This window comes from Salvelinus fontinalis, chromosome 10 (genome assembly GCF_029448725.1).
Source record: "Salvelinus fontinalis isolate EN_2023a chromosome 10, ASM2944872v1, whole genome shotgun sequence".
Taxonomy (NCBI): Eukaryota; Metazoa; Chordata; class Actinopteri; order Salmoniformes; family Salmonidae; genus Salvelinus; species Salvelinus fontinalis.
In genome coordinates this window covers 4010578-4034995 of record NC_074674.1, presented here as the reverse complement: position 1 = coordinate 4034995, position 24418 = coordinate 4010578, and the positions used below count along the sequence as shown (strand labels likewise).

Sequence of the window (24418 nt, the reverse complement as noted above, 5' to 3'; positions counted from 1 at the left end):
GAACTTGTTTTAATCATCGCTGAACATTTCGTGCATCGAATGCAACCAGAATCGAGGAAATTGGAAGTACTCACGGTAGACTTAGCGGACGGGACGGAAACCGTATTGGTACGTCGTTGTTATGATTCCCCTCTGAGTCTTTTATCCGATGTCCAGTGTGCTCTATTTTCTGGTAAATTAGGTAATTTTGGCTTTGTTAGCTAAACTAGTTATCTATTGTTTAAGCTCACATTGCTAACTAGATAATCATATCCAAAGTGCGCAGAATACTTAATTGAATCGTATCTTTCCTGGTGTAGTTATCTTGCCTTAGGTAGCTGGCTAGCATAATTTAGCTAGTAGCTCACGTTGACATGTGTTTTTGGTTTGTATTTCATCCTAGACATGATAATGTAATATCTAGTTAGCCATCTAACAAGATCGATAATGTTTTCTGTAGAAATGCAGACTAAACTGTTCTATTTTACGTTAGCTACCTAGCTAACAACGCCAATGGACTAGTGATTTTCGTTAGATAGCGAACGTTACTGTAGCTACCAATGCAATTCATTTTTTTTCTTCAGATTGTGAAGGAAGATCAGAATGGATGCCCTTGATCACATGCTGACCGACCCCCTAGACCCAGGGGAGGGCAATGATGGGCGCATCACTGAAGAGTGCATGTTGGGAAACTGTCAAGTGAGTCTTCCAGAAGACCTGCTTGAGGATGTGAGTAGCTAATAATAGCATACTGCAAATGATTTCTGTGTTAACTTTATCATATGCTGTTTATCCATTGTGTACACTGCATAGACAGTATATATAAAGGTGTACTGTATATTGATTGTTGCATTTACAGTTCTGTTTATATATTTTGTTTTGTTTTTGTTGGGCAAACAGCCTGAAATCTTCTTCTCTGTGCTGAGTGAAAGCACCTGGTCTGAAGTACTGACAGATGACCAGAGGCAACATCTCCGTCTACTGTTACCACACTTTCAAGAAGACAACACTAGTGAGCAGGACAGCACCATCAGCAAACTCTTCAACAAACAGAACTTCTGCTTCGGAAACCCCTTGCACCTTGCACAGAAACTGTTCCAAGGTAACATTCCGCCTCTCTCAAACGGCTTGATTTTGAGTACGTTTTTGGACTGTTTATGGCATATCAGTGATATCGTGTACCACTGTGCTCTCCCCAGATGGCCATTTCAATCCAGAAGTGGTTAAGTACAGACAACTGTGTGCCAAGTCCCAGAAAAAACGTCAGCTGAACTCGTTGCAGCAGTACTACCACAAACTCCTTAAACAGATCCTGGTCTCTAGAAAGGTATGCATATATCTTCAAGCTTCATTCTCAAGAACAAGGTGAATGGCCTTTCTCAGTATGTTCACGTATATAATTTCTGTGTGTTTAGGAACTGCTAGAGTTGGCTGTACGCAGTGGCCCTGACATTGCGGTGAACAGAAAGTATCCCACCCAGACACACGGTGAGGTGCAGGAACAGAGGGTCAGAGGAAGAGTGTGCCGGATACTGAGGGAAGTTAAAACTGAGTGTGGAGACAGCAATGCCTCATCCGACGATGATGGTGAGTCTGCTTTCATCAGCCTAGAATGTTGAAATGTAATTGCATTTAGCAGCATTGAATAAGTGTCAGAATTCATCTTTCAATGTTTTCTCTATGTCACATACGTGTCCTTTGCATTGTATTTGCAGATACAGCCTCTTGGCTGCCAACACCTCAATCTCCTTCCTCTCCAACGCCCACAGTCTCTGTCAGGGTTTTGCCCAGTCTCTCCACCCAGGACATGAAGACCACTGGTCAGTTACAGTAGATCTATACAGCTACTGTATAATGATTGAGGAAAAACATTTATGGTTACATATCTCAATATTGTTTTGGACGATATTAAATTGATACTTTGACTTCCAAGTATCGATTTTGCTAGATAGCACTATCTTGCGCTAGTCAGCTGTAACTGTGCCAAAACTCCGGTATTTTTCGTCCTATAGCTTGTTCTCCATTTTCTTTTTAAATAGTGAGCCAACATGTTTTCAGCACTTGTATTTCCATGATTGATCAAAACTTGAGTTCTCTTGCTCTCTAACCCTAACCCAGCAGACATATAGTGAACAATATGTTTTGAACATCGAATCGCAATACATATCGTATCGGCACCTAAGTATCGTGATAATATTGAATCGTGAGGTCCCTGGCAATTCCCAGCCCTACTGCTGTAATGTACATAAAGACTCTGCAGATGTAGTGATTGAAGATATGTGGTGCCTGCTTACACAGATAAGCAAGAACTGGGAGAGAAGGACATGAGAGCCATGCTACGGAGACATAGAGAGAAGAGGAGACGACAACCGGTTAGTTTCTTCTATGCTTCTCCATTCACAAAAACAGCAGAGAATTGTGCTATTCATAAAATCAAGGTGTGAATGGAAATTGGGGACACTGTTTATCTACCTAATACCATCTTGTACAACATTTCCTTGTATCCTAATTCTAGTCCTTCTTATTTGCACAGGATCATCCAGACTTGATGACTTCTGACATCCGCCTGGGTGACATGATGTCTAGAGTGAACATAGGTCGTAAAGGCTCCATGATGAGTGAGTACAAGTCAAGTCTATAACCAAAACACCAAATTCATAATCATAAAGCCAAATTAATCATGCACTACTTGGCCAAAAGTATGTGGACAATTGCTCGTCAAACATCTCATTCCAAAATCATGGGCATTAAAATGGAGTTGGTCCCCCCTTTTGCTGCTATAACAGCCTCCACCCTTCTGGGGAGGCTTTCCACTTGTGTCACGAGAATTTTCAATCCCAATAATAATAACTAACATCAATAGCTTTGACCAATCCCAGAGGTTTGTAAGACCATGGGTTTAATAATAATTAGGCAAAGAGTCAGCTTATGCAAAAGGTTCGTATAGTTTATTCACGAGAGCGCTCTGAAGTCCATAATACAAAGACATCCATTTTATAACTTGCTCCTTACTCACGCACATACCTCCACACAAACAGTAGATATCCTACGCACATATATACACACGAACAGTAGGTGTGTTCTCACCACTGTTTATCACTACCCAGCCGACAGTTCCATTCCCCTGAGATTAGAGGAACCTTGAGAAGGACTCCCTGTCCTATCATAAGTTTCTCAGAGTTCTAGCCAGTTGAAACACAGTTGAATTGTTCTCGGTATTTTCTTGGACACACACACACACACCTTTCTCTCCCTCACATGTCTCTACTGAACCTTATTGAACTTACGTTTAGTACTTTAATTATTCATTATACATGCTACATAAACTAATAATCACTAATAGTTACGTTTGTCTAATTATTCATTATATCTGTTACATCATGTCATAATTACGTTTCAGGGTGGAATTTGTTTAGTAATTACCTTTAAGCATATAATTCCCTTATCAACTTGACGTTGGAACATTGCTGCGGGACTTGCTTCCATTCAGCCACAGGAGCATTTAGTGAGGTCGGGCACTGATGTGGCCTGGCTCGCAGTCGGTGTTCCAATTCATCCGAAAGTTGTTCGATGGATTTCAGGTCAGGGCTCTGTGCAGGCCTGTCAAGTTCTTCCACACCGATATTGAGAAACTATTTTTGTATGGACCTCTCTTTGTGCATGGGGGCATTGTCATGCTGAAAGAGGAAAGGGCCTTCCCCAAACTGTTGCCACAAATTTGGAAGCAGAGAATCGTCTAGAATCATTTTATGCTGTAATGTTAAGATTTTCCAGAATTTCCACTGCTCCAGAGTCCAATGGTGGCAAGCTTTTCACGTTTCCAGCCGACTTGTACGGCTGCTCAGCCATGAAAACCCGTTTCATGAAGCTCCCGATGAAGTTATTTTGCTGATGTTTCTTCCAGAGGCAGTTTGGAACTCGGTAGTGAGTGTTGCAACTGAGGACAGACAGTTTTTGGGCGCTATGCACTCGGCGGTCCCGTTCTGTGAGCTTGTGTGGCCTACCAATTTGCGGCTGAGCCATTGTTGCTCCTAGATGTTTCCACTTCACAATAACAGCACTTACAGTTGACCGGGGCAGCTCTAGCAGGGCAGAAATTTGATGAACTGACTTGTTGGAAAGGTGGCATCCTATGGCGGTGCCACGTTGAAAGTCACTGAACTCTTCAATACAGGCCATTCTACTGCTAAATGTTTGTCTATGGCTGTGTGCTCGATTTTATACACCTGTCAGCAACAGGTGTGGCTGAAATAGCCGAATAAACTAATTTCAAAGGGTGTCCACATACTTTTGGTTTGTAGTATATGTAGCTAGATTCAATTAGATCCTCTGAATGATGTAAGGCACAACTAGTGTAGAAACATTCTTAACTAGTATCTTCTATGATCTAGCACTGTTTGACCTGGCTCTGCCCAAGAGGAAGATGAGGGAGGAGAGGAGAAAGAAGAAGATGAGGACAATTAAAGTGGAGTCTGAGGATCCCTGTGAGGCTCTGATGCCTTCAGAAGCCCCAGCTCCATCAGTTAACATCACAGCTGCTCTGCCTGAGACCCCAGTCACTCCACTGCCCAGTGTCAAGGAAGAGTGAGTCGATTTGATTTGATTCATTAGAAATATAGTTTACATGTTGTCAACAATCTAAGCCAACACCATCTGTTTTGCCACATAGTTAAGCACGCGTAGGTTTTGTTGCTAAACAACCAACCCCTCTATGGTTAGCAAAACATCACTGTCCTGGCATCTATAGCCTAAAATACATTTTTTTTAAAGGGTTACAGGAGATTTGATTTAATTAATTAGGATCCCCATTCCCTGACGCCAATGGCAACAGCTAGTCTGACTGGGGTCCGACATAATGAAGAAGACATTACAGACAAAATACTTTACAATTGACATACATTTAAAACATTAGCATGTAGTATGTGTGTGCATCTATCAGTTACATATACATGTCAGTACATGCACACAACAAGTAGGTCACATGGGGGAGAGGTCTTACGTTATGTGTTTTTTGAAACTAGGTTTGCTGTTCACTTTAGCTATATAAGATGGAAGGGAGTTCCATATAAAGCCATTCTTACATCAGTCAATGTCATGAAGTGCTATACAGAAACCCAGCCTAAACCCCAAACAGCAAGCAATGTAGATGTAGAAGCACGGTGGCTAGGAAAAACTCCCTAGAAAGGCAGGAACCTAGGAAGAAACCTAGAGAGGAACCAGGGGTGGCCAGTCCTCTTCTGGCTGTGCCAGGTGGAAATTATAACAGAACATGGCCAAGATGTTCAAACATTCATAGATGACCAGCAGGGTCAAATAATAATAATCACAGTGGTTGTAGAGGGTGCAACAGGTCAGCACCTCAAATGTCAGTTGGCTTTTCATAGCCGAGCATTCAGAGTTAGAGACAGCAGGTGTGGTAGAGAGAGACAGCAGGTCCGGGACAAGGTAGCACGTCCTGTGAACAGGTCAGGGTTCCATAGCCACAGGCAGAACAGTCGAAACTGGAGCAGCAGCACGACCAGGTGGACTGGGGACAGCAAGAAGTCATCAGGCCAGGGAGTCCTGAGGCATGGTCCCAGGGCTCAGTTCCTCAGGGAGGGGAGGGAGAGGGAGAGGAAGAGAATTAGAGGGAGCATACTTAAATTCACACAGGACACCAGATAAGACAGGAGAAATACTCCAGATATAACAAATGAATGTTTCTTATGAAAACAAGAAATATCAACAGCCATACCATTCATTACCAGATTCAGCTGAGGTATAGAACTTAGGGAATGATTTGTACCAAATACAATGCTCTTAGTTTTAGAGATGTTCAGGACCAATTTAGTACTGGTCACCCATTCCAAACAGACTGCAACTCTTTGTTAAGGGTTTAAGTAACTTCATTAGCTGTGGTTGTTGATGTGTAAAGTGCATTCGAAAAGTATTCAGACCCCTTGACTTCTTACACATTTTGTTACGTTACAACCTTCTTCTAAAATTGACCCCAAAAAATTCCCCTAATCAATCTACACACAATACCTCATAATGACAAAGCAAAAACAGGTTTTTAGAATTTTTTTGCAAATGTATTACTTTGTTGAAGCACCTTTGGCAGCATTACAGCCTTGAGTCTTCTTGGGTATGACGCTACAGGCTTGGCACACCTGTATTCGGGGAGTTTCTTCCATTCTTCTCTGCAGATCCTCTCAAGCTCTGTCAGGTTGGATGGGGAGTGTCGCTGCACAGCTATTTTCAGGTCTCCAATGATGTTCGATCGGTTCAAGTCCGGGCTCTGGCTGGGTGACTCAAGGACATTCAGAGACTTGTCCCAAAGCCACTCCTGCGTTATGTTGGCTGTGTTCTTAGAGTCATTGTCCTGTTGGAATGTTAACCTTCGCCCCAGTCTGAGGTCCTGAGCGCTCTGGAACAGGTTTTCATCAAGGATCTCTGTACTTTGCTCCGTTCATCTTTCCCTCGATTCTGACTAGTCTCCCAGACCCTGCCGCTGAAAAACATCCCCACAGCATGATGCTGCCACCACCATGCATCAACGTAGGTATAGTGCCTGGTTTCCTCTAGACGTGATGCTTGGCATTCAGGCCAAAGAGTTTAATCTTGGTTTCATCAGACCAGAGAATCTTGTTTCTCATGGTCTGAGAGTCCTTTAGGTGCCTTTTGGCAAACTCCAAGCGGGCTGTCATGTGCCTTTTACTGAGGAGTGGCTTCTGTCCAGCCACTCTACCATAAAAGCCTGAATGGTGGAGAGCTTCAGAGATGGTTGTCCTGGAAGGTTCTCCCATCATCACAGAAGAACTCTGGAGCTCTGTCAGAGTGACCATTGGGTTCTTGGTCACCTCCCTGACCAAGGCCCTTCTCCCCCTGATTGCTCAGTTTGGCTGGTCAGCCAGCTCTAGGAAGAGTCTTGGTGGTTCCAAATTTCTGCCATTTAAGAATGATGGAGGCCACGGCCTCCCGAGTGGCGCAGTGATCTAAGGCACTGCATCGCAGTGCTAGCTGTGCCACTAGAGATTCTGGGTTCGAGTCCAGGCTCTGTCGCCGCCAGCCGCGACCAGGGACCCATGGGTCGGCTCACAATTGGCCCAGCGCCGTCCGGGATTGTGGAGGGTTTGGCTGGCAGGGATGTCCTTGTCCCATCGCGCACTAGCAACTCCTGTGGCGGGCCGGGCACGCTGACACGGTCACCAGGTGCACTATGTTTCCTCCGACACATTGGTGCGGCTGGCTTCCGGGTTAAGTGGGCATTGTGTCAAGAAGCAGTGTTCTTGGGGACCTTCAATGCTGCAGAAATGTTTTGCTACCCTTCCCCAGATCTGTGCCTCGACACAATCCTGTGTCTGAGCTTTACGGACAATTGTTTTGACCCTTTTTGCTCTGACATGCACTGTCAACTGTGTGTGCCTTTCCAAATCATGTCCAATCAATTGAATTTATCACAGGTGGACTCCAATCAAGTTGTAGAAACATCAAAGATTATCAATGGAAGCAGGATGCACCTGAGCTCAATTTCGAGTCTCATAGCAAAGGGTCTGAATACTTATGTGAATAAGGTATTTTGCAAACATTTCTAAAAACCTGTTTTTGCTTTGTCATTATGGGGTATTGTGTGTAGATGTATTGGGGAAAAAATGTATTTAATCAATTTTAGAAAAAGGCTGTAACGTAACAAAATGTGGAAAAAGGGTGGCATTTAACTGTTTATGGCTGAATCATCAGCATACATGGACACACATGCTTTGTTTTTTTTTGTTTTTATTTTTTTTATTTTACCCCCTTTTCTCCCCAATTTTCGTGGTATCCAATCGCTAGTAATTACTATCTTGTCTCATCGCTACAACTCCCGTACGGGCTCGGGAGAGACGAAGGTCGAAAGTCATGCGTCCTCCGAAGCACAACCCAACCAAGCCGCACTGCTTCTTAACACAGCGCGCCTCCAACCCGGAAGCCAGCCGCACCAATGTGGCGGGGGAAACACCGTGCACCCGCCCCCCTTGGTTAGCGCGCACTGCGCCCGGCCCGCCACAGGAGTCGCTGGAGCGCGATGAGACAAGGTTATCCCTACCGGCCAAACCCTCCCTAACCCGGACGACGCTAGGCCAATTGTGCGTCGCCCCACGGACCCCCCGGTCGCAGCCGGCTGCGACAGAGCCTGGAACCCAGAGACTCTGGTGGCACAGCTAGCGCTGCGATGCAGTGCCCTAGACCACTGCGCCACCCGGGAGGCCCCCACATGCTTTGTTTAATGCCAGTGGCATGTCATTAGTAAAAATAGAAAAGAGTAGAGGGCCTAGAGAGCTGTCCTGCGGTACACCACAGACATTAGAGAAGCTTCCTGTAAAGAAAACCCTCTGAATTCTATTAGATGGATAGCTCTGAATCCATGATATGGCAGAGGTTGAAAAGCCATAACACACAAGTTTTTTCAACAGTAGGTTATGTTCAATAAAGTCAAAGACTGCACTGATCTCTAACAGTATAGCTCCCGCAATCTTCTTTTTCTCAATTTCTTTTTCGCAATCTTCTCTATAAGCATGCTGAAAATCTGTTGTTAATTTGTTACCAGAGAAGTAGCATTGTATTTGCTCAAACACACATCTCCCAACGAATTTCACTCCGCATCTCGCTTCCCAAACCGATATTCCTACCGCATTAGTGACATTGGATGCAGAGAAGGCATTTGACAGTCAATCTGACCTTCCTGAACTTGGCACTTAAGAAATTCGGTTTTAGTGCATACAGTTGAAGTCGGAAGTTTAAATACACTTAGGTTGGATTCAAAAACTTGTTTTTCAACCACACAGATTTCTTGTTAACAAACTATAGTTTTGGCAAGTCGGTTAGGACATCTACTTTGTGCATGACACAAGTAATTTTTCAAGCAATTATTTACAGACAGATTATTTCACATATAACTCACTGTATCACAATTCCGGTGGGTCAGATGTGTACATACACTAAGTTGACTGTGCCTTTAAACAGCTTGGAAAATTCCAGAAAATGGTGTCATGGCTTTAGAAGCTTCTGATAAGTAAATTTACATAATTTGAGTCAATTGGAGGTGTACCTGTGGATGTATTTCAAGGCCTACCTTCAAACTCAGTGCCTCTTTGCTTGACATCATGGGAAAATCAAAAGAAATCAGCCAAGACCTCAGAAAAGAAATTGTAGACCTCCACAAGTCTGGTTCATCCTTGGGAGCAATTTCCAAACGCTCAGCAAGGAAGAAGCCACTGCTCCAAAACCGCCATAAAATAGACAGACTACGGTTTGCAACTGCACATGGGGACAAAGATTGTACTTTTTGGAGAAATGTCCTCTGGTCTGATGAAACAAAAATAGAACTGTTTGGCCATAATGACCATCGTTATGTTTGGAGGAAAAAGGGTGAGGCTTGCAAGCCGAAGAACATCATCCCAACCATGACGCACAGGGTGGCAGCATCATGTTGTGGGGGTGCTTTGCTGCAGGAGGGACTGGTGCACTTCACAAAATAGATGGCATCATGAGAAAGGAAAATTATGTGGATATATTGAAGCAACATCTCAAGACATCAGTCAGGAAGTTAAAGATTGGTCGCAAATGGGTCTTCCAAATGGACAATGACCCCAAGCATACTTCCAAAGATGTGGCAAAATTGCTTAAGGACAACAAAGTCAAGGTATTGAAGTGGCCATCACAAAGCCCTGACCTCAATCCCATAGAAAATGTGTGGGCAGAACTGAAAAAGTGTGTGCGAGCAAGGAGGCCTACAAGCCTGACTCAGTTACACCAGCTCTGTCAGGAGGAATGGGCCAAAATTCACCCAACTTATTGTGGGAAGCTTGTGGAAGGTTACCCAAAACGTTTGACCCAAGTTAAACAATTTAAAGGCAATTCTACCAAATAATAATTGAGTGTATGTAAACTTCTGACCTACTGGGAATGTGATGAAAGAAATGAAAGCTGAAATAAATCATTCACTCTACTATTATTCTGACATTTCACATGATTAAAATAAAGTGGTGATCCTAACTGACCCAAGACAGGGACTTTTTAATAGGACTAAATGTCAGGAATTGTGAAAAACTGAGTTTAAATGTATTTGGCTAAGGTGTATGTAAACTTCCAACTTCAACTGTAATTTCTGAATTTGCAGTAAATCAACCAGTCAGATGTGCAGCCAGACTTATTAGCCACTCCTTTTGCCCCATCTCTTTCAGCTTCAGCCATACAGTTTTTCAATTCCTCATCAATCCAAGGAGCCTTAACAGTTCTAACAGTCAGTTTCTTAATAGGTGCATGTTTATCAATAATAGGAAGGAGTTTCATAAATTCATCAAGTGCAGCGTCTGGATGCTCCTTATCACATCAGACCAACAAATATTTTTTAACATCATCCACATAAGAGTCAAAATCTTTTGAATAATTTCTTATACACTATTTTAGGCCCAGCGTTTGGAGCGTTTGGACTATATTGTGATCAATGGGTACGGATACAGCTTTAGAACAAAGTTTTACTGTATTAGTAAAAATGTGATCAATACATGTGGATGATCTTGTGTTTGTAAACACCCTTGTAGGTTGATTAATAACCCAAAGCAGATTACAGGCACTGGTAACAGTGCGATGTCTATGTACTCATCCCACAAAGATGGCACTTTTACCTGACATGTTAGGAATGAAATATCACATGCTACAGTAGAGCAGAGTAGGGTAGAGCTGAGCAGAGTAGGGTAGAGTACAGTGCAGTAGAGCAGAGCAGGGTAGGGTAGAGTAGAGTGGCTAGGAGTTTTTCCTAGCCACCGTGCTTCTACATCTGCATTGCTTGCTGTTTGGGATTTTAGGCTGGGTTTCTAAATAGCACTGTGTGACATCGGCTGATGTAAAAAGGGCTTTATAAATACCTTTGATTGATTGATGCTGTTGTATGAACAGAGATGTTCTAACATGACATTCAATGAGTGAAGCAAAATGACAGCTTGACTGATATTCTTGTGCTCCAGATATTTAGATGCTATCATGAATTCAGTTGCACACTGCACACCGTACTTTTCTCTCTGCAGGCCGATGGAGGAGGTGCAGAACAGCCCTGTCATGGTGGAGGAGATCGCTGTGAGCTTCTTCAACCTGCTGGAGAACATCCTAAAACTAGATGGCCTCGCCAGCACCACCATGGTATTCACTCAGTTATACCTTCACAAGTATATTGCTAGTAGGTTTGGCGACATGGTGACGTATGTGATCAGTAAGAAGCTTTGCACAAGCGAGGCAGAGAGGCTCATAGGATCAGGAGCCTATTTCCTGTTTCTGTAGCGTGAGGCAGCTTGATGTACAAGTACACCCCCTGGACAGGACGCTAGTCTATCTCCTGTTTCTGTAGCGTGAGGCAGCTTGATGTACAAGCACACCCCCTGGACAGGACGCTAGTCTATTTCCTGTTTCTGTAGCGTGAGGCAGCTTGATGTACAAGCACACCCCCTGGACAGGACGCTAGTCTATCTCCTGTTTCTGTAGCGTGAGGCAGCTTGATGTACAAGCACACCCCCTAGACAGGACGCTAGTCTATCTGCTGTTTCTGTAGCGTGAGGCAGCTTGATGTACAAGCACACCCCCTGGACAGGACGCTAGTCTATCTCCTGTTTCTGTAGTGTGAGGCAGCTTGATGTACAAGCACACCCCGTGGACAGGACGCTAGTCTATCGCAGGGCCTTACCCACAATCTATCTCCTTACTGCCGAGTGCCAAGCAGAGTTGCATCAGGTCCCATTTTTAGTGTCTTTGGTATGACTTAGGGCGGACACTAACCACAAGACCACTGAGTTGGTATGTGATGAACTGAACTGTTACTTTGAATTGGAACTGTTGTAACACTTTAAGAGTATATCATGATTTGTGTATGTCCTGTTGTTAGTTGGAGGAGAAGGTCCAACAGTGGCAGACATCTCCAGCTAGTTCCCTGAACCCCTGGTTCTCCTCGGCCTCCTGCTGGTCAGAGATGGTGCTGCCGGCCCTGCACTTCCTGGCTGGGGAGACTAAAGGTGACCAGGCAGACATCCTCTTCTCTGCATCGTTAAAGCAGTAATATCAGCATCCTCTCATCTTTCTTCTCTCTCTCTCTCTCTTCTTCGCTCAATGTCTTCCTCTCTCTCACTCAGTCGGTATGTTGGTTCTTCCCAGTGGCTTCACTCCCTATGTGGCGTTCAGGGAAAACTCACAGCGATGGAAATGGATTGGTAAGATCTCCTTTTTGTCTGTCAGATGATCTGTCCAAATTCTGTCACATTGCAAATAAAAATAATTATAGTTTGAGACATAGAGGTTTGTCTCGATCTCATGTCTCGAAGGTCCCAGTCAGGATGGAGAGAAGGATTTGAGTGCTCTGTGTCAGCTGTGGGTCGACTCCAAGGACTTGGTTGTGGTCAAGGTATTGCAAGTACACATTTCCACTTCTCACTACTCTGTCAGTATGGTCGTTTTCTGTTCCCTCTAATACACTTGAATAAAAAAACAATGTCCTCTACAGACAGAATGTGAAGAACTAACAGAGATGACTTCTCCCACCCCTAGAGTGTAAGTTTCCACTATACTCATTTCACAAATGCTCTTACTCTGAATGACTTGGGTAGTGTATGTGTTTATTGCCATAGTGGGATTTAGATTTGATTGAATTACTGTTTGCTGTTCTATCTGTAACTAAGCAGTTGGACTGACTTCGTGGTGCGGCCCAGCACAGGAGACGAGAGGCATGTTTTCCAAGTGCAGGTCCGTGTCACGTCTCTACCTTTTTAGTCTAGGGTTTGTTCTGTATTGAGTATTATTTACAACGATCACACAGTGTTCTCTGTAATCATTATGCGTCCATGTTCTTGTTTTGATCATCAGGAGCAGCAGCGGTATGACCAGCCACACAAAGCCTTCACCTTCAGAATGCATGGCTTTGAGTCTGTGGTGGGGCCTGTTAAGGGGGTCTTTGACAAGGAGATGTCTCTCAACAAAGCCAGAGAACACACTCTGCTGCGCTCCGACCGCCCAGCTTATGTCACCATCCTCTCCTTGGGTAAGACTGACCCATTCAATATAACCAGTCACAGTCATGTATACACCTGCCATCAGTATGTGGTGTTGTTGCAGTAGCCACAGGTTAGATAGGACTATTCTGCTCCTCCTCCTCTCCCTCAGTGCGGGACGCAGCAGCCCGGCTGCCCAACGGAGAGGGGACCAGAGCTGAGATCTGTGAGCTGCTCAAGGACTCTCAATTCCTGGCACCAGATGTCACCAGTGCTCAGGTTGGATCCTCACGGCGACTGGGTTATTGTTATCGGTCTGTCCTTGTTTGTCTGTGACTGAGCACTGCACCTCATGTAATGTTTCCTGCAGGTGAACACGGTTGTGAGTGGGGCTCTGGACAGGCTGCACTATGAGAAGGACCCCTGTGTGAAGTATGACATCGGCCGCAAGCTGTGGATCTACCTGCACCGCGACCGCGGTCAGGAGGAGTTTGGTGAGCAGCACTTTCTAACAATGGGAAGTGATAAGATCTGAATGTGGTTGACATTGCTTTCCTCAGTAGCCCACAGGCACATTGTTACAACTAATCATTCTGTCCTCATCTAGAGAGGATTCACCAGGCTCAAGCTGCTGCTGCCAAGGCCAGAAAGGCTCTGCAGCAGAAACCTAAACCTGCGTCTAAGCCTGTGAGTCCCACTGCCTCTACTCTGCTGTAATTGCTGTACATCCAACAAATTGAGGTTTTATACCCTCTCAGCTATTGTACACTGACATACCCTCTCAGCTCATGTACACTGACATACCCTCTCAGCTCATGTACACTGACATACCCTCTCAGCTATTGTACACTGACATACCCTCTCAGCTAATGTACACTGACATACCCTCTCAGCTAATGTACACTGACATACCCTCTCAGCTATTGTACACTGACATACCCTCTCAGCTAATGTACACTGACATACCCTCTCAGCTCATGTACACTGACATACCCTCTCAGCTAATGTACCCTGACATACCATCTCAGCTAATGTACACTGACATACCCTCTCAGCTATTGTACACTGACATACCCTCTCAGCTATTGTACACTGACATACCCTCTCAGCTATTGTACACTGACATACCCTCTCAGCTATTGTACACTGACATACCCTCTCAGCTAATGTACACTGACATACCCTCTCAGCTCATGTACACTGACATACCCTCTCAGCTCATGTACACTGACATACCCTCTCAGCTCATGTACACTGACATACCCTGTCAGCTCATGTACACTGACATACCCTCTCAGCTAATGTACACTGACATACCCTCTCAGCTAATGTACACTGACATACCCTGTCAGCTCATATACACTGACATACCCTCTCAGCTATTGTGCACTGACATACCCTCTCAGCTTGTATGTAGACTGGAGAATTTGCAACTTTGAATGTGGAAAGTCTTGCTACACCACTTGTCATTTTTGTCTAGAATCCTGATGATAGGCTGATCAGACTGTTACTATGGAATGAGCTCTGTTGTTGTCTAACATACAGTTGCGACCAAATATATTGGCACCCTTGCACTGTTCTTAAATAATTCCCTATTTCTTCACAAAAATACTGAACAAAAATATGAACGCAACATGTAAAGTGTTGGTCCCATGTTTCATGAGCTGAAATCAAATATCCCAGAAATGTTCCATACACACACATTCATTTCTCAAAAATTTCAGGCACAAATTTGCAGTGGTGTAAAGTATTTAAGTAAAAAGTACTACTTAAGTAGTTTTGGAGGGTATCTGTACTTTACTATTTATATTTTTGACTACTTTTACTTCACTACATTCCTAAAGAAAATAATGTACTTTTTACTCCATACATTTTACCCGACTGGGGTTCCTGAGTGGCGCAGCGGTCTAAGGCACCGCATCTCAGTGCTAGAGGCGTCACTACAGACATCGTGGTTCGAATCCAGGCTGTATCACAAGCAGCAATGTTTAGGAGTCCCATAGGGCGGCGCGCAATTGACCCATCGTCGTCTTGGTTTGGCTGGGGTAGGCCGGCATTGTAAATAAGAATTTGTTCTTAATTGACTTGCCTAGTTAAATAAAGGTAAAAAGACATGATGCATGTTTTGGAAAATTTTTATTCTGTACAAGCTTCCTGTTTTTAACTCTGTCATTTAGGTTAGTATAGTGGAATAACTACAATGTTGTTGATCCATCCTCAGTTTTCTCCTAACACTGTTCTAAAGTCACCATTGGCCTCATGGTGACATCGATGAGCGGTTTCCTTCCTCTCCGGCAACTGAGTTAGGAAGGATACCTGTATCTTTGTAGTGACTGGGTGTATTGATACACCATCCAAAGTGTAATTCATAACTTCACCATGCTCAAAGGAATATTCAATGTCTGTGTTTTTTTATTTTTTTACCCATCTAGCAATAGGTGCCCTTCTTTGCGAGGCATTGGAAACCTCCTTCGTTTTTGTTGTTGAATCTGTGTTTGAAATGCGCTGCTCGACTGAGGGACCTTTCAGATAATTGTATGTCAAATCAAATCACATTTTATTGGTCACATACACGTTTAGTAGATGTTGTTGCGGGTTCTAGCGAAATGCTTGTGTTTCCAGCTCCAACAGTGCAGTAGTATCTAACAATTCACAACAATACACACAAATCCAAAAGTAAAATAATGGAATTAAGGAATATATAAATATTGGGATGAGCAATGTTGGAGTGGCATAGACTAAAATACAGTAGAATAGAATACAGTATATACATATGAGATGAGTAAAGCTATGTAAACATTATACACGTGTGGGGTACAGAGATGAGATAGTCATTTAAAAAAAGAATGTTAAATACTTATTGCACACAGAGTGAGTCCATCCAACTTAAAGGTGTACTCCTGAAAAAGTAAAGGGGTGTGAATACTTTATGAAGGCACTGTAGACATGGACAGTATATGAATAGAAAAGGTGTGTACAGAAGTATTTATATAGGATGAGCCTTGACTAGAATAAAGTATGTGGAACGGTGTGAAAATATTATTAAAGTGACCAGTGTTTAATGACTATGTACATAGGGCAGCAGTCTCTAAGGTACAGGGTAGAGTACCGGGTGGCAGCCGGCTAGTAACAGTCACTAAGTTCAGGGCAGGGTACTGCTCAGAGGCCGGCTATTAATGGCTATTTAACATTCTGATTGCCTCGAGATAAAAGCTGTTTTTATATTGGCAATGATGCCAATATAACTGGCTGTAACTGTATGTCATGGTTGTGGTATGTGTTGATGGTGACTATGCACCCTGTGTGTTATAGAAGTCTGGAAGTAAGGAGGGGGGTGGGAAGACCCCTGGAGGCCTGGAAGCAAGTGATGTGGGGGGTCCCATGTCCCCAACTCCGACCACCCCCACTACCAGCACCCCTGGAACCCCCAAATCACCCCTCGCCCCTGTAGCCACAACCCCCACCAAAGCTGGGATCCCAGATTCAGTCAAGACCAGTCCTGGGTCAGTATAACCCAGATACCATGGATGAACTCTTATCAGGCTCAATTATAGAACTTCTTTATGTTATGTTAATACTAATGCACTGCTCTCTTCACCCTTAGTGTTCTACTGGTGTCTCCTCCCCCCATGCCCCAGCTGGGGACCCTGTTGTCCAGCAGCCAGTCTGGCTCCCAGGTCTCTCAGCCAGCTACCTCCCAACACACAGCCAGGGTAGTGGGCCACCAGTCAGGCTCTCTCCCACAGGTACGAGTGGTTTCTTCCCAGACAGCAGGAGGACAGCATGCCACGCTGCTGCACCAAACCCCTCATCAAATCAGAGTGCCAGTCACCATGGGAACCAAGGGCATCACGCAGGTTAATCACTGACTATTCTGTTACCCACAAAACAATGCAATGCTTACTATCCAGAGAACTGAGTCTCTTCGGTGTTACATCGATTTTGAGTTAAAAACATTTACCTGGAATTTGCACCATATTTAACTGTATTAATCAGACATGGTCTTGAACCACAGATAAGAGGCATGTGTTGCTGTAATACACTGGTGCATGTGATTGAAGGGTTGTGTTTCTCCTCTCTCCACCCTAACTGAGCAGGCTGTGGTGTCATTACCACTGAGGACCCAGTCTGCTGGTAGCCCCATCCAGGTGCAGGCGTCCAGAGGGCAGACAACCCTGTCAGTGTCAGGCCTGACCACTGCTGTTACTGTACTCAAACCTCAGACTGCGTCCCCTGGCAGCCCAGCACACAACCCTACCTCCCCCGCTGTCCGACAGGGAGTCACCAGCCAGAACATCATCAAACAGGTGAACAGGAAGTTATTACAGTTCATTAGGAGGCATTTAAGGATTTACATGTAAATAAGGTTTAAGATATTTATAGTTTCGCTGTAATGTGTTCATGAAAGAGATTTGTTTTTTCATTTGTCAGAGTATTTCCTGTATGTTTTATTCTCATGTAATTTATCTCTCTAAAGGTGGCTATCACAGGCCAGTTGGGCATAAAGTCTCAAGGTAGACCGGGTCTTCCAATAACGGCTACCAATCTTCGCATCCAGGGCAAGGATGTGCTCCGCCTGCCCCCCTCCTCCATCACCACAGACTCTAAAGGACAGACGGTGCTGCGGATCACTCCTGACATGATGGCCACCCTAACTAAGTCCCCTCTCACCACCGTCAAACTCACCCCCGACATGTTAGGCACTGCCACTACCAAGAGCATATCTGCTACTCTCCATGTAACTCCACCCCACTCCACCTCCAGCCCAGCCTCCTCCTCGGGTGAAGTCCGGACCAGCAAGGCCTCTGCTGGCACCACCACCCTGTTGAAGGCTGCAGGGGACACGATCCGCCTGATGCCCACCCTAGCAGTCACTATGGCCGAGCAGAAGACCAGAACCTTCTCCACCGTCTCCTCGTCTGACTCGAAGAGTAGCACCACCATACGGATCATGCCCGGCCTCGGGATCATCCCACAGAAACAGGGCCAAACCATCACCATGACTACCACCACTGGCAGCAAACCAGTCTCCACTGGAGCCGCCACTGTCACCATAGCCACCAGCGTACTGGCCGGAGCTAAAGGGGTGACGGTAGGCTCTTCTGCCTCAGGCTCCCTGACTCTGGGAACAGCCACATCTACTGTCCGCCAGGTCCCCGTCACAGCCACAGTGGTGTCCACACAACCAGTAAGACCCACAGCTTCATCAACATCACCATTAACTCCCCTCTTATATCTACTGTGGGATTCAGGATGGTTGTGTAATAACAGGAGTGTAGCAATTCTTTATCCAGACACCTTCTCTGCCTCTGTTGGGAGGGCTAATGTGGGATCTCTCTTATTTTCAAGACATTCTATATAGCCCCATTCTCTATAGCCACATTCTAGATAGCCACATTCTATATTGCCCCATTCTAGATAGCCACATTCTATATTGCCCCATTCTCGATAGCCACAATCTCTATAGCCACAATCTCTATAGCCCCAATCTCTATAGCCACAATCTCTATAGCCCCATTCTCGATAGCCTCGATAGCCCCATTCTCGATAGCCTCGATAGCCCCATTCTCGATAGCCTCGATAGCCCCATTCTCGATAGCCTCGATAGCCCCATTCTCGATAGCCTCGATAGCCCCATTCTCGATAGCCTCGATAGCCCCATTCTCGATAGCCTCGATAGCCCCATTCTCGATAGCCTCGATAGCCCCATTCTCGATAGCCTCGATAGCCCCATTCTCGATAGCCTCGATAGCCCCATTCTCGATAGCCTCGATAGCCCCATTCTCGATAGCCTCGATAGCCCCATTCTCGATAGCCTCGATAGCCCCATTCTCGATAGCCTCGATAGCCCCATTCTCGATAGCCTCGATAGCCCCATTCTCGATAGCCTCGATAGCCCCATTCTCGATAGCCTCGATAGCCCCATTCTCGATAGCCCCATTCTCGATAGCCTCGATAGCCCCATTCTCGATAGCCTCGATAGCCCCATTCTCGATAGCCTCGATAGCCCCATTCTCGATAGCCTCGATAGCCCCATTCTCGATAGCCTCGATAGCCCCATTCTCGATAGCCTCGATAGCCCCATTCTCGATAGCCTCGATAGCCCCATTCTCGATAGCCTCGATAGCCCCATTCTCGATAGCCTCGATAGCCCCATTCTCGATAGCCTCGATAGCCCCATTCTCGATAGCCTCGATAGCCCCATTCTCGATAGCCTCGATAGCCCCATTCTCGATAGCCTCGATAGCCCCATTCTCGATAGCCTCGATAGCCCCATTCTCGATAGCCTCGATAGCCCCATTCTCGATAGCCTCGATAGCCCCATTCTCGATAGCCTCGATAGCCCCATTCTCGATAGCCTCGATAGCCCCATTCTCGATAGCCTCGATAGCCCCATTCTCGATAGCCTCGATAGCCCCATTCTCGATAGCCTCGATAGCCCCATTCTCGATAGCCTCGATAGCCCCATTCTCGATAGCCTCGATAGCCCCATTCTCGATAGCCTCGATAGCCCCATTCTCGATAGCCTCGATAGCCCCATTCTCGATAGCCCCGATAGCCCCGATAGCCCCGATAGCCTCGATAGCCCCGATAGCCTCGATAGCCCCGATAGCCTCGATAGCCCCGATAGCCTCGATAGCCCCGATAGCCTCGATAGCCCCATTCTCGATAGCTTCGATAGCCCCATTCTCGATAGCCTCGATAGCCCCATTCTCGATAGCCTCGATAGCCCCATTCTCGATAGCCCCATTCTCGATAGCCCCATTCTCGATAGCCTCGATAGCCACATTCTATATAGCCGCATTCTCTATAGCCCCATTCTATATAGCCCCATTCTATATAGCCACATTCTCTATAGCCACATTCTCTATAGCCACATTCTCTATAGCCACATTCTCTATAGCCACATTCTCTATAGCCCCATTCTCTATAGCCCCATTCTATATAGCCACATTTGTTACGCACGCCTCTGAGAAGAGGGAACGCAACTCCCTGCTACAACTCAACTCTCTGAAGTTCAAGAGGTATGGACTGTAGGTGCGAGTAAGGATGACACAAAAGCAGAATTTACCGTTTACTAGAATTTATTTTCTTACACGGTAATATGGGGAAAAGGGGCTGGACGGAACCAAAGCAAAGAAAGTAAATATCAAAGTTCCCCCTCTCCTATCTAACCTGCCTACCCACTTAACACCGAATGGTGCCCTAACCAAAATACAGGGGGTGGTCCGCCCAGGTCTTACCTAGTGTGCCTAGACAGTAAATATACTACGGGTATATGTATGCCCGCGGGCCTCTTGCCTAAGCACTCCCAAAGTGCCTTCTCCTTCCCCCCTGGGAACAAATGAAACAGAGTAATTATTAATGATTTCACAAACACTCAAACACAGGACATAGAAAAACTGCTACCAACAACAACAGTACATACCAAACTTTCTGATACACAACCAACACTATATCACAATCTAATTTCTCTCTCTCAATCTCCAAATCTCTACTCCTTATCTCATCTCTCTCCTCTCCAAATCTCTACTCCTTATCTCATCTCTCTCCTCTCCAAATCTCTACTCCTTATCTCATCTCTCTCCTCTCCAAATCTCTACTCCTTATCTCATCTCTCTCTCAATCCTGGGCAGAACACTGGCTTTTATCTTCAGGTGGCAATGGTGATTAGAGTCAGCTGCTTCTTGACGAGGGGGCGGGGTCAGCTCCAATCACCAATTAGCCTGGGGTTGACCAATCAGCTGGTTGGGGAGTACTTCAGGAAGCCATCTCCTGAAACACACACTCAAATACAAAACAGAACACAGAAACTGGGGAACGTAACACATTCTCGATAGCCACATTCTCTATAGCCCCATTCTCTATAGCCCCATTCTCTATAGCCACATTCTACATAGCCACATTCTCTATAGCCACATTCTATATAGCCACATTCTATATAGCCACAATCTCTATAGCCACATTCTCTATAGCCACATTCTATATAGCCACATTCTCGATAGCCCCATTCTATATAGCCACATTCTCGATAGCCACATTCTCTATAGCCACATTCTCGATCGCCACATTCTATATAGCCCCATTCTCGATAGCCCCATTCTCGATAGCCCCATTCTCGATAGCCCCATTCTCGATAGCCTCGATAGCCACATTCTATAGCCACATTCTATATAGCCCCATTCTCGATAGCCCCATTCTCGATAGCCCCATTCTCGATAGCCCCATTCTCGATAGCCCCATTCTCGATAGCCCCATTCTCGATAGCCCCATTCTCGATAGCCCCATTCTCGATAGCCCCATTCTCGATAGCCCCATTCTCGATAGACTCGATAGCCCCATTCTATATAGCCGCATTCTCTATAGCCCCATTCTCTATAGCCCCATTCTCTATAGCCCCATTCTCTATAGCCCCATTCTCTATAGCCCCATTCTCTATAGCCCCCACCACCCCACCTTTTAAAGGATCATCCAATGATTGTCTCCCTCTTTTATTTCCCCAGGGGAAGTTACCAGCACGGTTCACAGTGCCTCTGTCTGTCCTCAGCCAACCACTGAAAAGTAAGAGTGTGATGACCACGCCCATACTGAAAGGAAACCTCAGTACCAAGTGAGTCCTCATGTTCAGTTCAGCCTTAAAGGAAAACTCTACCCCAAAACTATCTTTTAGTCCATTGTTGACATAGTCCCAAAATGTTTTGCTTGTCAGCAATCAAGTTTTGAAGATATGTAACTTTAAAAATACACAAATCATTCCCAAATTATGTTGAATTATTATTGATTATCATAGGATGCAAAACGCAGCATCCTATGAAGCAAAATGAATAGAATGTGTTTCTAAACACGTCTACATTAATGTGGATGTTACCATAATTACAGATGTCCTGAATTAATCGTCTATAATGATGAGTGAGAAAGTTAGACGCACAAATAACATACCCCCAACACATGCTAACCTTTCACCATTACCAATAACAGGGGAGTTTAGCATTTTTTGGGGGGGTATGATATTTATGCCTCTAACTTTCTCACTCATCATTATTCACGATTCATTCAGGATGTGTGAATTTGTCCCAATACTTTTGGTCCCCTAACATGGGGGGACTATGTACAAAAAGTGCTGTAATTGTTGGATATATGGATGAAAATGCCCTCAAATTAAAGCTGACAGTCTGCACTTTAACCTCAGTCATTTCAGAAGTGCTGTAGTACAGAGCCAATACAACCAAAACATTTTCACTGTCCCAATACTTTTGTAGCTCACTGTGTATGTATATGGTCGGTGCAGTATCAGCAGTCTGGGCAGGAACATCATCCTCACCACCATGCCTGCCGGTACCAAGCTGATAGCTGGGAACAAGCCAGTCAGCTTTGTCACGGCTCAACAGTTACAGCAGTTGCAGCAGCAGGGACAGGCCACACAGGTCAGTCAGCAGCTCACCTGTTATCCGTTACTCACCCAGCTCCCAAACAAACTACATTCTGTTGCAGGACAAGAATTGTTCCTAACCATGTGATGGGGGAACTCCTGACCCATCAGGTATAGTAGTTGGTAGGAGTGGCTGATGTATCTGTCTCCTCCAGGTGCGGATCCAGACGGTGCCAGCCCAGCAGCGCTCTGCAGCAGGCTCCCCCAAGTCAATGTCCACTGTCGTAGTCACCACCGCACCCTCACCCAAACGGGCCCCGGACCCGCCACCACCAGCACAGTGACACGCATTCCCTAAGCCAGCTACTGCTCTGTGCAGTGCCACCGCTCCAGAGGCAGGTGATGCTTAGTAGCCATAGCCCAACTCTGCTCTCTCAATGTTTAGGACGGATGTCTGGAGATGAACACAGGAGTAATCTGGCAGCAGATGAACACAGGAGTAATCCCAGGACAGCATATCACTAGACCATTTATAGACAGTGGTTTCACCTGACATATCTGTTGTGCAAGGCTAAGTTTCAGCAACACTAATGAAATAGCCTGCATTTAGGGAGTAATTGTTATTTATAATAAGAGTTACATGGAGAAAATTGGACCTCTTTGAAATGAAAATGAATGGCCCTCCCTCCAGCAAAATATATTTGACCTAAACCCTCCCTGAACACACTAATAATAAACCTAAGTGGATAGCAGAGTACGTCTAGCGTTTAGACTCACTTCTGGGACAGACCAGAGCCTTACATATGCAGTTTTACAAACTGTTCTTCGTCCTGTAAGCATTACATGGCAACAAAGGACTTTTGAGAGCGCACATGGCTGTGGGCCAGAAGGTTGTGGGTTCGCAGACCAATGTGAACAAGAGCAGGGGTGGAAAGATCTGCTTTATAGTAAAAACATTGCATGAATCTAGTATCATGTCATGCAGTTCTACGTCATTTTACATATTACAATATTTTTTTAATGCCACACAAATTACCAAACGAAGGGACAGAGAGAGAGGCCTATCTGTTCGTCTTGTCATATTTCTCCAATGTCAAATCAGTGTGTCTTGTTTGCAACGACACTGGCCCTGTTTGCAAATAATTACATCTGAGATGTCATTATGAATCTGAACATGGTACTTTCAAAAGTTAGGCCTACCTTTCCATCCCAGACAGAGTAGGCCTACCTTTCCATCCCAGACAGAGTAGGCCTACCTTTCCCCCCCAGACAGAGTAGGCCTACCTTTCCCCCCCAGACAGAGTAGGCCTACCTTTCCATCCCAGACAGAGTAGGCCTACCTTTCCATCCCAGACAGAGTAGGCCTACCTTTCCATCCCAGACAGAGTAGGTCTACCTTTCCATCCCAGACAGAGTAGGTCTACCTTTCCATCCCAGACAGAGTAATCCTACCTTTCCCCCCCAGACAGTGTAGTCCTACCTTTCCATCCCAGACAGAGTAGGCCTACCTTTCCATCCCAGACAGAGTAGGTCTACCTTTCCACCCCAGACAGTGTAGTCCTACCTTTCCACCCCAGACAGTGTAGTCCTACCTTTCCCCCCCAGACAGTGTAGTCCTACCTTTCCCCCCCAGACAGTGTAGTCCTACCTTTCCCCCCCAGACAGAGTAGGCCTACCTTTCCATCCCAGACAGAGTAGGCCTACCTTTCCATCCCAGACAGAGTAGGTCTACCTTTCCATCCCAGACAGAGTAGGTCTACCTTTCCATCCAAGACAGCGTAGTCCTACCTTTCCACCCCAGACAGAGTAGGCCTACCTTTTCACCCCAGACAGAGTAGGTCTACCTTTCCACCCCAGACAGAGTAGGTCTACCTTTCCATCCCAGACAGAGTAGACCTACCTTTCCACCCCAGACAGTGTAGTCCTACCTTTCCACCCCAGACAGTGTAGTCCTACCTTTCCACCCCAGACAGAGTAGGTCTACCTTTCCACCCCAGACAGAGTAGGTCTACCTTTCCACCCCAGACAGAGTAGGCCTACCTTTTCACCCCAGACAGAGTAGGTCTACCTTTCCATCCCA

The 24418-nt window shown here is 45.4% G+C and overlaps 1 protein-coding gene across 5 annotated transcripts; it reads left to right on the top strand.

Annotated features, from left to right (window-relative positions):
* The first annotated feature begins 20 nt into the window (after positions 1 to 20).
* On the top strand, positions 21 to 23842 carry LOC129863430 (nuclear factor related to kappa-B-binding protein-like). Of its 5 annotated transcripts, none has more exons than XM_055935413.1 (26): positions 21 to 108; positions 564 to 708; positions 880 to 1081; positions 1179 to 1306; positions 1395 to 1566; positions 1695 to 1799; positions 2278 to 2351; positions 2513 to 2597; positions 4371 to 4563; positions 11025 to 11136; positions 11873 to 11999; positions 12117 to 12194; positions 12306 to 12385; positions 12485 to 12531; positions 12663 to 12723; positions 12844 to 13018; positions 13141 to 13247; positions 13339 to 13462; positions 13576 to 13655; positions 16281 to 16471; positions 16573 to 16825; positions 17066 to 17275; positions 17446 to 18156; positions 21473 to 21579; positions 22258 to 22393; positions 22554 to 23842. In XM_055935413.1, exons 2-26 carry the CDS (start codon positions 583 to 585, stop codon positions 22680 to 22682), a joined length of 3813 nt encoding a protein of 1270 aa, XP_055791388.1. In that variant the 5' UTR covers positions 21 to 108; positions 564 to 582; the 3' UTR covers positions 22683 to 23842. The 5 variants fall into 5 exon arrangements, with proteins under 5 accessions (XP_055791388.1, XP_055791389.1, XP_055791385.1 ...); XM_055935414.1 differs by having other exon boundaries at positions 12660 to 12723; positions 16284 to 16471; XM_055935410.1 differs by having other exon boundaries at positions 12660 to 12723.
* Positions 23843 to 24418: the final 576 nt, after the last annotated feature.

Bases quoted from the DNA above. Each gene is read 5' to 3' on its own strand.
- LOC129863430 (XM_055935410.1), top strand. From the start codon at position 583: ATGGATGCCCTTGATCACATGCTGACCGACCCCCTAGACCCAGGGGAG. The intron at 1,567-1,694 runs GTGAGTCTGCTT...TTGTATTTGCAG, and splicing joins TGCCTCATCCGACGATGATG to ATACAGCCTCTTGGCTGCCA. The intron at 13,019-13,140 runs GTAAGACTGACC...CCTCTCCCTCAG, and splicing joins TGTCACCATCCTCTCCTTGG to TGCGGGACGCAGCAGCCCGG.